Below are 14573 nucleotides of genomic sequence, written 5' to 3' on the forward strand. Positions count from 1 at the left end.
TTGGTATCCTTGTCAGCAAAGAGAATCCTTTGACATTAAAGTCACCAGCTCAATCCTGATTTGGGGTGACTCTATTGGCAGTTCCATCAGGCTGCAGCCGATCAGTGAATGTCAGAGCTGCAGCTGTTCTTCAGGAGTGTCACCAGCCTGCTGTGGGTTTTTTGTCTTTTTGTTTCTGTTTGTGGAGGGAGGAGTGGTTTAGCTTGTCTTGGTGTTCAATCTTAGCCAGACTTTCAAATTGCTTACCTTTGGGAAATGAACTGAGAGGTCATAGGGAATATAGGTATCTTTAGGGCATCCAAAACCATATACAAAGTGACGACTTACATGGAGACTAGTAATGATTACCTTGACTCCAAGCCAATCAATGATGGAGCCTCTGGGGACTCATTAAATGGCATTTGTGGACTCTGTAACCTAGCTTTTGAGCTGCATTTCAGGAAAAGCAGTGACAGCCTTTAATGTCTAATTGACCTCTTCTCTTTGTTTCACTTTCATTCACTTTCCATATTTGCCTCTGATGTGGTCCCTAATGGCAGCAAACAGCACTGCTCAGCATTTTGAACTTCTGTTCAGAGCTTCAGCACCTCAGTTTGGGCAGTTGTGTCATGGTAAGTGTTTGAGAATTCTTTATACTACTCAATTACTTGTTCTCTTTTTCTTCCTATGGGTGAAATATATCCTGACTCACCCTACCCCATACACACCCACAGGTTTTCAGATTTATGGTTCTCTTCTTTGTCCCTTGCTTTCAAACATTTTTCTTAAATTGGAAAGTATGTCTTTGAAACACTGATGTTATTTGTCCAGGAGAGCAAGGAAAGAAGTATAGTGTGGTGGAATATAGTATAGTTCTGCCTCAAACCAGATGTTGTCTCCAACAGCTAATCACCTCTCTAGGTTTCTTCACACACTAAGATGTTAGTCATATCCAAATGCCAATAGTTTAGTAAGTTTTTCACTAAGCTTATTTTAGCTTTTAAATCCTGAGATAATTTTCTTGAAATTTTCATGATAATAGATAGGTTTATTTTATCCGTTTTTATGTTTGTTTTACTGTCCTTATTGGTCAGAACAGAAAGATTAACACCCTATGTTGGAACTCTTTTTTGTGTGTGGAAATTTTACTAGTCTGTGAAATCTAAAAGCCTAGGGACTGTTGGACTAGATAAACTTTAAAGTCCTTCCAGATTTAAAATATGATTTTATGTGCCCTTGAAAGAGCTCATGGGAAGAGTTAAATCTTTTAATCTAACCACATAATTACATAGCTTTTAAATAATACTGAGATGTAAAGGACAATAGAAATCTTATGTGGAGAAGGTGTGCATGTGCGTGTGTGTGTTTGTGTGCACACATGCCGTAAGTGAATCTTCCAGTGTAACTGACTGGAAGAATTCATTCCTCCTCACTTGTCCTCTGTTCCCTAAAACAATGTAGGTTTAGGAGATTCCCAGACCATTCCAATTTTGCCTTGCATTCACTTAGTAGGAAGACTTGAATAAGCAAAGTGATTGCAAGATTCTAGAAAACTTCTGGTATGCTAGGCTTAGAGTCAGTAGACAGTGTCCCTGACCTAAAATAAGTCCCATTTGAACACCTCTTAGAGCTCAGCCTGGCTTCAAAAATGCCCCAAGATTTGGCAGTGTAGACTAAGTAGGCCTCTTACGATGACATATTTATTTCTGTGTCCCCATGGTCTTTAAAATTCTGTGGTTAGGTCTTATTAAACCCCAAGTATGGGCACAGGTCGTCTCAGTCTCTAGAAATAGTCTTGGGAGCCTACTAGATTTTCCTCACTTCTGGTCAAGTTCTTTCCATAGTAAGCCATTTGATAGGCTTCTGTGGGTCTCTCTAGTGACTCTTCTTGGTGGGCCCAGTGACATTTGATGGCCATTTCTGTCACAACAAACCAGCCAGTTACTGCCACTTGGGTCTTCCTTATTGCTAGCCTGCCCTCTTTAGATTGGTAAGGACCGTTTAACTTTGCTTAGACATACCTTATTCTGCTTGTTATTTACCTCCCCTTAAACTGGAGCAACATTCCTTAGAAAATCAAGCCTCTGACTATAGACGCTTTACTGTTGGAATTATGTATATGCTTATGGTTGGAATTATATTATTTTAAGTTAGCATTTTCCAGAGTTGATCTGTGGAAAATTAGCTCTAAAGGATAATCAGTTTTAAAGGCTGTGTATTTGGGAGTGGAGTGGAGATTCCTAATGAAATTACGAAGCCAGGTATGGTTGCTCACACCTATAGTCCCAACTACTCTGGAGGCTGATGTAGGAGGATTGCTTGAGCCCAGGTGTTCGAGGCTGCAGTGAGCTATGGTTAGACCACTGCACTCCAGCCTGGTCTTAGAGTTTTACAATGGTTTGTCCTACAACAAAGAAACTTTACTTTTGCTAAAACCAGTGTTTTCAAACCTTGCCTGACTACTGAACTCATTTTTCCATATTACATTTTATTGTTGACTGTCAATATAATACCAATTTTTAGATTTGTAATATTTATGAAGCCAACTGTTCACAGTATACACACATAGAGCACTGTGTTGACTTTGCCATGGTGATTGTGGTCTATTATATACCTTTGCTGAGTATTCGCCTCATGGCATACTTTCTCTGTAGTGAGTTTAATGTAGATACTAAATTAGTTGTGCCACTTTTTTTCTGAAACTAATCTTTGTGCCACAAGTGCCAGTTAGATTTGCAGTGACAAGAACTTCTGAGGAGTAGTGTCTCACCTGTAATAAACCTGAATATTCTAGTCAATGCCGTAAACATTTTTTTAGGACTCCTTAGAAATACTTATTTTTCCTCTTGATTGAGAAAGAGGCAAAATTTATCTATTTCTTTTTACTTTTAAAAAATGACTTTAAAAAGTTTAAATTCCACTATTATATAGTGCTGATCGAAGTGATTTAAAGTTGCCTAAATTAAGGAATTATAAGACCTGCCTGGTATTTTCTTAAGTTTCCTACTAATTATGTGATCCTAGTCAGGTCCCTTAAATTCTTGCTGATGGTTCCTCTGTGGCATTTGCCCTATTTTTAAAATTAGATAATGAGTAAGAAAATAAATATGTCTATTATTTTGGGGGAAAAAGGAGTCCTGCATAATATCTAAAATTTAGAAGGAATTATAGTTAATAAAGGAGGGATAGGTTGCCTTTGTTCCAGCAAAAAGTATTTAGTTTCACTTTTATTTTCCCAGCCCTGAATTTGGCGTGAGTAGTGCTGTGAAAATTTTCACAACAACAAAAAAGTCTTGAAGGAATTTCTCACTGTGTTCTCTGCTGGTAGAGAATTTGTTCAAACACTGCTGAGATTGGCCAGGCACAGATTGGGCTCAATCAGAATCATGAGTTTCAGAAAGTTTTTTAATTTTTTTTTTTTTTCTAAATAAGCTAATTGGCTGCCCTGATTATCAAACCCACAGTTTTGTGTTGTTCAGGTATACTCGCTGAGGGAAATATGTTCCCCCAAACCTGTTTTCGTAGACTTCAGCATGATTCCACCATACATACACTGATATCCAGAACCTTAGAAATCATTACCCATATATCTAATCTGTCAGCCTTTGGTTCCACCTCAAAAATACAGCCCCAAATCTATCAGATTTCTACAATTCCACCATTGCCACCTTAATCCAAGCCCCTGGCATCTGTCCTTTACACTGTTGCAGGCCTCCTCAATCAGCTTCTCCTCTGTCCCTCCCCACTATCGGCCCATCCTCCAGACAGAAGCCAGAGGTGATTTTGCATCGGTTTTTATGTCAATAATAATATGTCACTCCTTTGCTTAGAACCCTCCATTGACTTCCTTAGTACTTGAAAGAAAAATCTAACTCCTTCATGGTCTAAATGGCCTGGCCACTGCGTGACTCTGCCCTCCATATCCCGTCCTCTCCCTCACCACCCTTGGGCCATATGGATCTCATTTTTGTTCCTCGAATGCATCAACCTCATTCCTGGAGATTTCAGCAATTACCACCTCTTCTTCAACCCCTTACACTCTGATCACTCTCACATCACTCTGTTTTATTATTTTCCCACCATATGTCACTCTTTAAATATATTTTTTCCTTACTTAATTAGTCTGTGTATCTTTCCCAAAAATGTGGACAGTGTCTCCTTTTTTCAGTTTACTGCTGATCCTAGCATCTGGAGTGGTGCATAAATGTTTGTTGAAAATACAATTAAAAGAACGAAAGGAAATAATCATTGTAATTGTTTACTATTTTGTTTTCTTTTGATTTCTTGTGGTAATTTTAATATCTGATTTTAACAAAATCAAATGAACCTCTTAAAATAACCTATTTAAAGGAACATTATTAAAGCATATAAAGCCCAAGAACTGAAATGTTTAATCCTTGATTGGTAGAGTCTTATCCTGTAATCATGAGGTAAGCACTGGACACCTCCAATAACTGACAGTTGATTAACATATGTAATCTACATTATTTTCATGTTATATGTGCAGTCCCCAAATGCCTCATTTAACCCAAAACTAGTATCCTTATTAGTATTATCAGCATTTCCACATAGTGTTTTAGAGATTACAAGATGCACATCAGGGAGCTCTTATATACCTGCCAAAGTATATTAGCCATATATAAAATGGAAGAAAGTAGATGCTGTCAATGAGTAGCAGCAGCAAGGTTGAAATGGTGGGCATAAAAGAAGAACACATAATCCTTTAATTCTTCATGAGAGACCAAAGACTTCAGACTGCTTTGGGATTTAATTCATTAACATCTTCTGTCTGGAGTTCTCTTAAATGGATTTTTAAATAAATGAGTACTCCTGGCTGTTTTATGAAACAGTGGCAGATCCATGAGATGAGTGGGCAGATCTGTATTAACAAGGATGTAGATTTGTTTAAATGGGAGCAAAGCAATAGGTTATAATTAAGAATCTGACTTACTCTTAACAGTTTGCATGTCTGAGCATAACACGTAAAAGATTGGAATTATTTGATTTCCAGATTGAAGACTATGATGTGATAGCTAGCATGATAGGAGCCAAGTGTAAAAAACTCCGGACCCTGGATCTATGGAGATGTAAGAATATTACTGAGAATGGAATAGCAGAACTGGCTTCTGGGTGTCCACTTCTGGAGGAACTTGACCTTGGCTGGTGCCCAACTCTGCAGAGCAGCACCGGGTGCTTCACCAGACTGGCACGCCAGCTCCCACACTTGCAAAAACTCTTTCTTACAGCTAACAGATCTGTATGTGACACAGACATTGAAGAACTGGCATGTAATTGTACCAGGTTACAGCAGCTGGACATACTAGGTAAGGATGCAATGTATGAATTTGTTTTAAATGTCTGTTTCCTTGACATAAAAGCCAATCTCAGACTTTCTGTAAGGAAAAAGAAAATTTTTGGATTCAATAAAAATTTTGTCCTGATAAGACTGCTTGGTTTGATAGGAAATGCAAGATAGATCAGTTAATATAGGGAATAATTATATATGTACTTTAATAAAGTAGTGAGGACAGTAACAGAATTTTATAGTTGAAACTATCAAAAACTCTAACCATTAATTCTTGGTCTACTTGGAAGAGTGAGAATTTACATGAGCTGTGCTCTCTATTTTTATTAAGGAGAGAAAAGAAATTGATTTATTTGTTTAATGAATTCAAGCTAGTTTTTTTTTAAAGTTTCTTAATTAAAATTCTTGATTAAGGAATATTGTGAAATCTTTATCCCTGATAATTCTAGTGTTTAGGAATAGTTCTACCCCATGCAGATCTATTGAAAATCTTTTCCAACTGTGGAATTTCTTGTATCCTTACTGCATTCATCAGAAAGGAACCCTATGTAATCTTGTTACTTCTTACTTTTAGCCAGGGGTGCCAGCACTGTCACAGTAGTTATCATTGTGCACACAATTGATACTTTGTGAAGTCACATCGCACTTGCACATTTTACATCAAATGCATGGTGAAAACCATTTTGAAATGGGGTGACAGAAATAGGAAAGTCTGGAGGAGCTGACTTGAAGGGGTAGGAGGTAGGAATGAAGATAGTGGGTAGGATATTGGCAAGATTCAGGTCCTAGATGCTAAATTGGCTGGAAAATTCAACTTTTATTTTTTTTTAACAAAATGATTTCAATATGAAGTTATGTTTGAAAAAATGATTTTAATTTGTAAAGGGTTATTTCAGGTTCATTACAAACAATAAATCATGAATGGATTAATTGTTAGCACTTTATATAAATGTTATACTTAAGGTGTTCTTTTGTTTTGTTTTGTTTTGTTTTCCCTAAATAGGAACAAGAATGGTAAGTCCAGCATCCTTAAGAAAACTCCTGGAATCTTGTAAAGATCTTTCTTTACTTGATGTGTCCTTCTGTTCTCAGATTGATAACAGAGCTGTGCTAGAACTGAATGCAAGCTTTCCAAAAGTGTTCATAAAAAAGAGCTTTACTCAGTGACTTAATATATGTTCTGTAATAAAATTAATGTGCTTTGGTGGGCTTTATTTTGGGATTGGTTTTTGGTTTTGGTTTTAGTTGTTTTAATGATAAGAATTAAGATATTTGTAGATTTTAAAGAAAAATATGAAATGGACTGTCCATTAAATCAAGTAAAAATGTGCACAAATGTTTTCATAAAATATTGCAAGCACTTCTCTTCAAGAATATGTGAGTGGATGATATTTTTACCTTATGTTAATCAGTGATATGCTTTAGTCAATAATATGATTGATAATAACATGGAAACATGCTAATTTATTTTCAAAGGAACACCGAGCAATAAAGTATCATGGTATTTATGCAAAAAAAAGGTAATTTTTTACACCTCCATGTAAAGATGTCTTATTAAGCCTGTGACCTGGCAAGTGTTTTGTTCAGTATGTACAAAATGGTCAGAGCTAGCTGGAGAAAGAGACATGCTTTTCCAGCTGTTTGGTTATTTCTCTGAATTAATTGTTCAACTGGAAAATTTGTAGTTTTTCTAGCCAGGTGTGGTGGCACACACTTGTAGTCCTAGTGGCACAGGAGGTGGAGGCAGGAGCATTACTTGAGATGGAATTTTGAGACTCTAGTGTACTTATGACTACACCTGTGAACAGCCACTGCACTCCAACCTGGGCAATGTAGCAAGTCCCTTTCTCTTAAAGAAGATTGTAGTGTTTCCACTTTTCTTCTGATATTTTTGTCTATTTCACTACTGGATAATGCCAATATAAAAATTTTGATATAATCAAGAATAAGAGGTAAACTACTAAATAAAAAAGCTTTCCAACTGTTAGAAGCAGATGCCTTAACATTTTGCAAAAGGTAAAGTTTTGAGGTTTCTGAATATATGTGGATTTTCTTTATATATTAAAAAATCATAAATGTGGATATATATATAATTATACAAATTATACAAAAACATACATTGTTTTGTTAAAAAATGAATTAATTCTGCTACTGAGAAAGAAAATATTTTGTGGCACGAAAAGGCACAGCTGTTTTGAACAGAAAACTAATATTAACTGTAGTATAACGAAATTCATTGTCCTACTCAGTGCAAAATAGTTATATTCCAGCATCCGCACACCCTAGCATGATCCTGTAGAATTGTGGTAATATGGGAGCCACTGAAATAGCCACTAATGTGGCTATTTTATTAATTTTAATTGAATTCAAGTAGAACTTCACTGTTTCAGTTGCACTAGCTACATGTCAAGTGTTCAGTAGTCATATGAGGATAATGCTTCCTTTGTGCCTGGCACTGTTTCTTGTGCTTTGCATTTACTAATTCAATTCTCACAACAACCCTGTAAGATAAATGCCATTACTTACCCCCATTTACAGATGAGGAAACTGAGGCAAAAAAAGATTGAAGAATTTACTCATGATCCTAAAGCTGCTAGTGGCAGAGCCAACATATAAACCCAGGCCATCTGGCTTCTGAGGCATTGCATTCAACCTGTGCTTTTAAATGTTCAGGGTAGCTTCTGGCTCTAGGGCAGAGGTCAGGAAACTTTTTCTATAAAGGGCCAGATAGTAAGTATTTTAGGCTTTCTGGGCTAAGAGGTAAAACTGAGATTGTTATGTAGGTACTTAAATAACTGGAGAGAAATAACATTTGCACAAAAATTGTATTGACAAAATTCAAAACAATAATTGAGAACTATCTTTTTGTAATATGGGTTTACCAATGAAAAGAATTTATTTAGGGGGAGGATCAAAGTTAATGTTTCATGTCATTAAAGTTGATTATAAGTACTTACTTGTTAATGCTGATCTGTAATAAGATTTTGCATATTTTACTTCTGAAAATTCCTTGCAGATAGGTATTGTTAAATACTTAATTCATGAGAATATGATTTTTGTTGAGCATATTCATCACTTCGAAGGTAACTTCTTTGGATATTTTCCTTTTAGCATGTTATTACATTGCAGCTTAATCACTTCCAATTGAAGATTAGGTAGAAGCTTCTCAACTGCACTGGGTTAAATCGATTTTGAAAAATGGAAATTTCCTTTGCACTTGCAACTCCAAAAAATATTGCGGGAACTATAGTGTGAGCTACAAATTTGTGTGAGAATGGAGATCCCGCTTTGTTGTCTTACCTTTTGATAGCACAGGAAATGTGTAAAGCAGCACAGGAAATGTGTAAAGCAGCTTGTTGTTACTTGTAATTCAAATAGTGTTGTCATCAAAATGACTTTTGTTGACATGTTTCACATGTAAACACTTGTTTTGCCTTGTAATTTTGGCTTGAATTCATTTCAAAATTTTATTAAGTCTTGAGCAAAAGCTAAATTCCAAAGCCATTCAGTGTTCCATAATAGTGGTTGAGGACATGTCTTCTTTTTCAGAAAAATGTCAATATCAGCCCTGAACATAAAAGCTCATAATAGAACTAATACTATTATGCCAGTGTGGTTGGGCAAATTGGAATATTCATCTTCTGTATCTGACAAAAGATAACTGAACCATTGATGTTTAATCTGTCAGAAACTATGAGAGCAAATGAAGTTCACCATTGATACTAGTAGTTCAATAATACAAAGTTGAGTCAAATATATCCCACAAAGTACCTGCTGATGAATAATACAGTAAATAACCATAGATTTTAAATACCTTCTTACCTTTTCACTGGCTTTAAAAATTTGACAAACTTAAATATTTTTCCTTCACACATTTTAGCACCACCAGTTGTAACACATCTTAGCAGATTCTACTTCAGGTTGCATGAAATTTGTGTTTTCTCCTTAGAAAATATTCATGCTTGTAATTGTTCCACACAGATAATTTATAGAGACTAATTTCAGTCACTTCAACATTGGCATTGACTTATCAAATAAGCAATAACTAGGCAGTATCAGTAACATCTGTTGACTCATCAAGAGCCAAGGAAAACCACTCAGGGTCATTTGCCTTGTTTTTTATTGACTGTTGATGTTGTTCCCAGTGTTCTCAATTCTTAAAGCAACCGTTCTTGCCAAAAGGCTAATTTAATAGTCTTAAGCAAGTTTACTTTGGGCACGTTCCTTCAGCTGATGGAATCAAACACAATTTAGTCATCGTTAGTAAAATGTTTTCCTTGCTTGGTTAACAACTGAATCACTTTGGCTGCGACTTTTATCTTCATTTTTGATTTTTTTTTTTTTGGAGACCGAATCTTGTTCTGTTGCCCAGGCTGGAGTGCAGTGGCACGATCTCAGCTCGCTGCAACCTCCACCCTGCAGGTTCAAGTGATTCTCCTGCCTTAGCCTCCTGAGTAGCTGAGATTACAGGCACAAGCCACCACGCCTAGCTAATTTTTGTGTTTTTAGTAGAGATGGGGTTTTACCATGTTGTCCAGGCTGGTCATGAACTCCTGACCTCAAGTGATCCACCCACCTTGGCCTCCCAAAGTGCTTGGATTATAGGCATGAACCACCGCCCCTGACTACACTATATAGTATTCTTTAAGAACAGCTCTAATGACATTGCATATTAAACATCATGCTCTGACGTCTAATCTGATTTTTAAAAATCCATATACTAAGGTGCCTTAAAAATGTCACTTCAAGTCTACTTTTCTTTTTTTCTCTTGTTTTGATGTTATGGGTAAGCACTAGTAATAAATTTAAAAATATTGTGGTATGACAATATATGTAGCACTCAAAATGTTGGTAACTGCATTACTGCAATTTTTAGTGTGCCAAGGAGCAGTGCAAAATGATGACAGCACCACATAAGCCTCTTTTGCACTTACTCAACTCTGCCATTCTATTGTGAAAGCAATCATAGACAATACCTAAATGAATGAGTGTGGCCATGTTCCAATAAAATTTCATGAGCACTGAAAGTTGAATTTTACATAATTCCGTGTGTTACAAAATACTGCTCTGTTAGCCATTAGATTTTTTTCAGCCATTAGAAAATGTAAAACTATTCTTATGAGCTGACTGGATTTGGCCTGTGGACCAAATTTGTTACCCCTATTCCAGAGTATTTTCGAGTCAGTTAATCCATGTTTGCCAGTTCCAGATTTTATAAACCACATTCAAACTTGTTAATCTGCTGTTACCTTTCTCATTTTGCCGTTTAGGTTTTAAAATGAAGAGCAGTGTTTTGTTAGAAAAAACAAAGTGTTTACTATAACAAGAAAGATATGTAGACAAGAAAGATATTTATGTAGACTCTCTGTTCATTAAATTTTGAAGCCAGATGACGCATTGTTAGCTTTGACAACTGACTTAAATTTTTGTATAACTATTTATCTTCGCATTTTGCTCAGGTAAATTATCTTCCCAGAGTCTAGAAATAAAGATATCCCTGATCCTGTTTAAAAACATAAATAATCCTCTCAGTGTAAATTGTTTTGAAATAAGATCTTAAAAGTACAAAATGTAGACAATTAATATTCAGGTGCTTAATTTTGAGCCAATATGTAGAAAAGAAAAACTAATTTCTCTGTGGCAGTATTTTTATTTTTTGGCATTTCCCAGGAATTAACTGAAGACTAAAAACTCATATGTGCAAGTGTAACGACACTAACCAAAGAGTCAGTAAAAATTACACTTGGCTACCACGTATGTATGTATATACGTATATATGTATGTATGTATGTGTGTGTGTTACATATGTGAGACAGGGTCTCACTCTGTTGCCCCAGTCTGGAGTGCAGTGGCATGATCTCAGCTTACTGCAGCCTCAATCTCCCAGGCTGAAGCCATCCTCCCACCTCGGCCTCCCGAGTACCTGGGACTACAGACACCACCACGCCTGGCTAATATTTAAGTTTTTTATAGAGACACAGTCTTGCCATGTTGCCTGTGTTGGTCTTGAACTCCTGGGCTCAAGTAATTCTCCCACCTTGGCCTCCTGTAGTGCTGGGATTACAGGCATAAGCCACTGTGTCCGGCCCCATATATGTTAATAGTGAATGTTTGACTTTTCATTTGTTTCTTTCAGCTAGTAAAAGATACCTGTTACAGACACAGTAATTTTCATTTTCAAAGTCATTTTTGACACATCAGTGCTGCATCTACTTTTCTCCCTTTAGCTCATTTGATATTGATACTTCTGAGAAACTTTATAACTACCCTTAAAATCTTGTCACTGACCATTAACTGCCAATCATCACCTCATTTCCTTTTTTTGACAACATACTACTAGAAGCCTAGGCTGTGAGTATAAAACCATAGCTGTTAGAGTGATTTTTTTGGCAGTAGCTCACATTCTGTTAAGAGTCATTTGCTTTAATCAAAGATCATGATTTTATTATTTTTTTTTTATAAGGGATGGGGCCAAGATTACTCCTTTGGCACAGCAGTAAGCGTACTCAAGGTCTGTGCCTGTAAGCTTGAATATTTGGCTTAAATTTTGTACATATAAATACTGTTAAAGGTATATTTAACTACATTTTGAAAGGAAAAAGGTAGTCCTGCTAAAATTGACATTTAGGGATATTTTAATCTATGTATTTGGTAAAGTAATTAGTGAAGTATTAGTTATAAAAATTTTAAGGAAAACATTTAAAAACAAAATAGTTGTATCAGATAGAATAGAATATACCAAAGATAAAACAAGTCTCTGTTACAAATGAAGTCTGTACAGACAACTGAGATATTTTAATTTTATTTACATAAAAATGCTGTTCAATATCTGATGATTTCTGTTGTTTGTATTCTGTACTTTAGAGTAGTAAAATAAGTTTGAGTATCTCTTTAGTTCACTTTCAAAATTGATCATTTCAGGACACCGCTGAACATAACGGAGGGTTTGGGAAAATAGGTTTGTGTCACAGCCCCTATGAAATTGTCAGCCTAGATGAGGAGCCATCGCCTGTGTATAGAACTCTTAACAATCCATCCACATGCTGTGAAATGACATCAATTTGGGTGCATTTTAAACCCTAAGATTACAGGAGTCTGCAACTACATTCTAAACTGAGTTCACACTGTTATTTATTTCCACCTTCTCAGTCATTCCTCCAAATTAAGATTTACTTACTTAAAAGTTTAATTTGCTACTTAAACCAAAATTTGATACAGCGTTTTCCTCCTTTTACTCCCAAAGCATCATGTATTGGCCTTTTGTAGAAACCAATCCCTTCATTACTATAATTCTTCCGTTGTTCCACAGTTCTTAGGCCCAAACTACTTTTGGTGAGCTAGGATGGAATGAATGACACTGTTTTGTCAATATATATTGGCAACAAAAATACATTGATAGCTTTGAGCTAGGCACAGATTGAGGTAAGGGTGCTGGGTATAGAAAAGGCATACAAACAACCACAGTACAATTTCCCATAATGGTTATGCATCAAGACATTTAGCTTTCTTTACTGCTGAACTTCAGGGACTTTAAAAGGCTAATGGACAGACACTGTGAAGGTGAGTTAAGATTTGTACTGTTTGCCAGACTTCTGTGAATACCTATCAACTTCTCTTAGAAATTAGTTTTTCAGAGCACAGTGGAAAATGCCACTAACAGCATTATAGGCTATATTATGAAAAATATTCACTAAGGTCACTTTTAACCTTCTCATTAAAGATTATGCCTTGTAATTTTGTTTCTTTTAAAAGTATTTTTTATTTATTAAGAAGAATCCTTGGAAGTTACTAATATTTTGGTGATGTGATTTTAAAAATATTTTTGAGCGTGATTACTTTTTATTTTGACCCATAATTTCTAAGTCCATTTTTTTATTAATGTATTACATTTTTAGAATATTCATTTACTTCTAGTATCATAAAATTCTGTGAAATACAACTCGTAGTCTGGTAATTGGGAATACCTTAAGGGCCTGCTGTTCCAGCTGATGATTTTAATATGAATATTTGTATGTAGGATTTAACTGTCAAGTGCTTTAATTAATATTTACATGTTGTGCTGGTCCATAAACTATGTTAACCATCCATTATAAAGTAATAGAAAAAAGTAGAAATTCTAGATTAACTTCTGATAAGTGACTATTTTAAAAATGTTTATGTAACTTTTGTAAAAAAGTATAGTAAAAATTCACTGCTAGCATCTGTTTTGCTGAAGTCTGAGAATGAAGGAAAAGGGGTAGTTTATCATGAGAATCATTTCTTTACAAATAAATACTTTAAATGTGAACCCTATTATATGTATAGTCATACATATGTATACATACATGTATATATACACACCTACATATACTTATTTCAGCTTCTCCAGTAAATATATGCTAATTTTGTTAAAGTTTTTTTTAGTGGGAAGTTATATTTCTGCAACGCTTTCTATAGCATATTTATAAGTTGCTGCTAAGATTACAACAACCAAGGCAAGAGAACTGTTAATACTAACATAAATTCTGACACACCATTCTTCTTACTTGATGTTTTTTGCTGACAGATACCCCAAATAGAGTCAATATTGTTGAAGCCCTAGTAACTTCATTTGAAAGTCATAAAAATAACTCCATCCAGTAAAACCTAAAATAAATGTTCTTAAGTCCTAATAATCAGAAATATTTGTCAAATTGAAATAATTTACAACATGTGTCCCTATTATATGTTATCCTCACTGTCAGCAGGGTATGTGTGGACATGTGCACAGAAAAGAGAAACACGTAGATTGAGGACTGTTCTGCCTTTGTCTTTCAAAGTGCCTTCCGCTTTACGATCTATATACACTTCTTGCAAAATCAAGAGTCTTTTTCATTTCCTGCTCTAGGTGCATCCATTTTACCAGGGCCTAGAGTACGAATAGGGAGTGCTCCTGGAGCATCATCAGGCCATATTCCTCGGTGCCTTCAGCCCTTATAAATCTGTGTAGCAAGCCACTAGCTTCAGTTCTCCATAACCTTAAGTCTCCCCTCATAAACATCTGGGTGATTAAAAAAATTTTTTTAAACATTAAAATACCAAGTGTCAAAGAAGGGGAATTTCTTAAGCCTAGTGGTACACTGATAAGTGGTTAGCTACCAACTCTTGGGAGAAAAAAAAGCTCCAATTTGTAGTGCTTCCCAATTTTTGTCGTGTAATACTCCCATCTGGCTGATTTCAAGCTATCAATGTGAAGTCACTTAATGCTGAGTTGGAATGAGATACACATACTTTGCTCTTTTGAGATGATATGAACTGGCTCCAGGTCCCC

At 35.6% G+C, this 14573-nt stretch overlaps 1 protein-coding gene across 3 annotated transcripts in view; it reads left to right on the plus strand.

Annotated features, from left to right (window-relative positions):
• The window catches only part of FBXL4 (F-box and leucine rich repeat protein 4), an 83255-nt gene extending 69679 nt beyond the window's left edge, over positions 1-13576 (plus strand). Inside the window, exons 8-10 of one of the 3 annotated variants that reach the window (XM_023205885.1) lie at positions 540-611; positions 4991-5303; positions 6288-13576. In XM_023205885.1, coding sequence (XP_023061653.1) covers positions 540-611; positions 4991-5303; positions 6288-6451 — 549 coding nt within the window. In that variant the 3' untranslated portion in view covers positions 6452-13576. The remainder of the gene's footprint in view (positions 1-539; positions 612-4990; positions 5304-6287) is intronic. The other 2 variants (XM_023205886.1, XM_023205887.1) reach the window with 2 other exon arrangements.
• The last annotated feature ends 997 nt before the right edge of the window (positions 13577-14573 follow it).

This window comes from Piliocolobus tephrosceles, chromosome 5 (genome assembly GCF_002776525.5).
Source record: "Piliocolobus tephrosceles isolate RC106 chromosome 5, ASM277652v3, whole genome shotgun sequence".
NCBI classification, from domain to species: Eukaryota; Metazoa; Chordata; class Mammalia; order Primates; family Cercopithecidae; genus Piliocolobus; species Piliocolobus tephrosceles.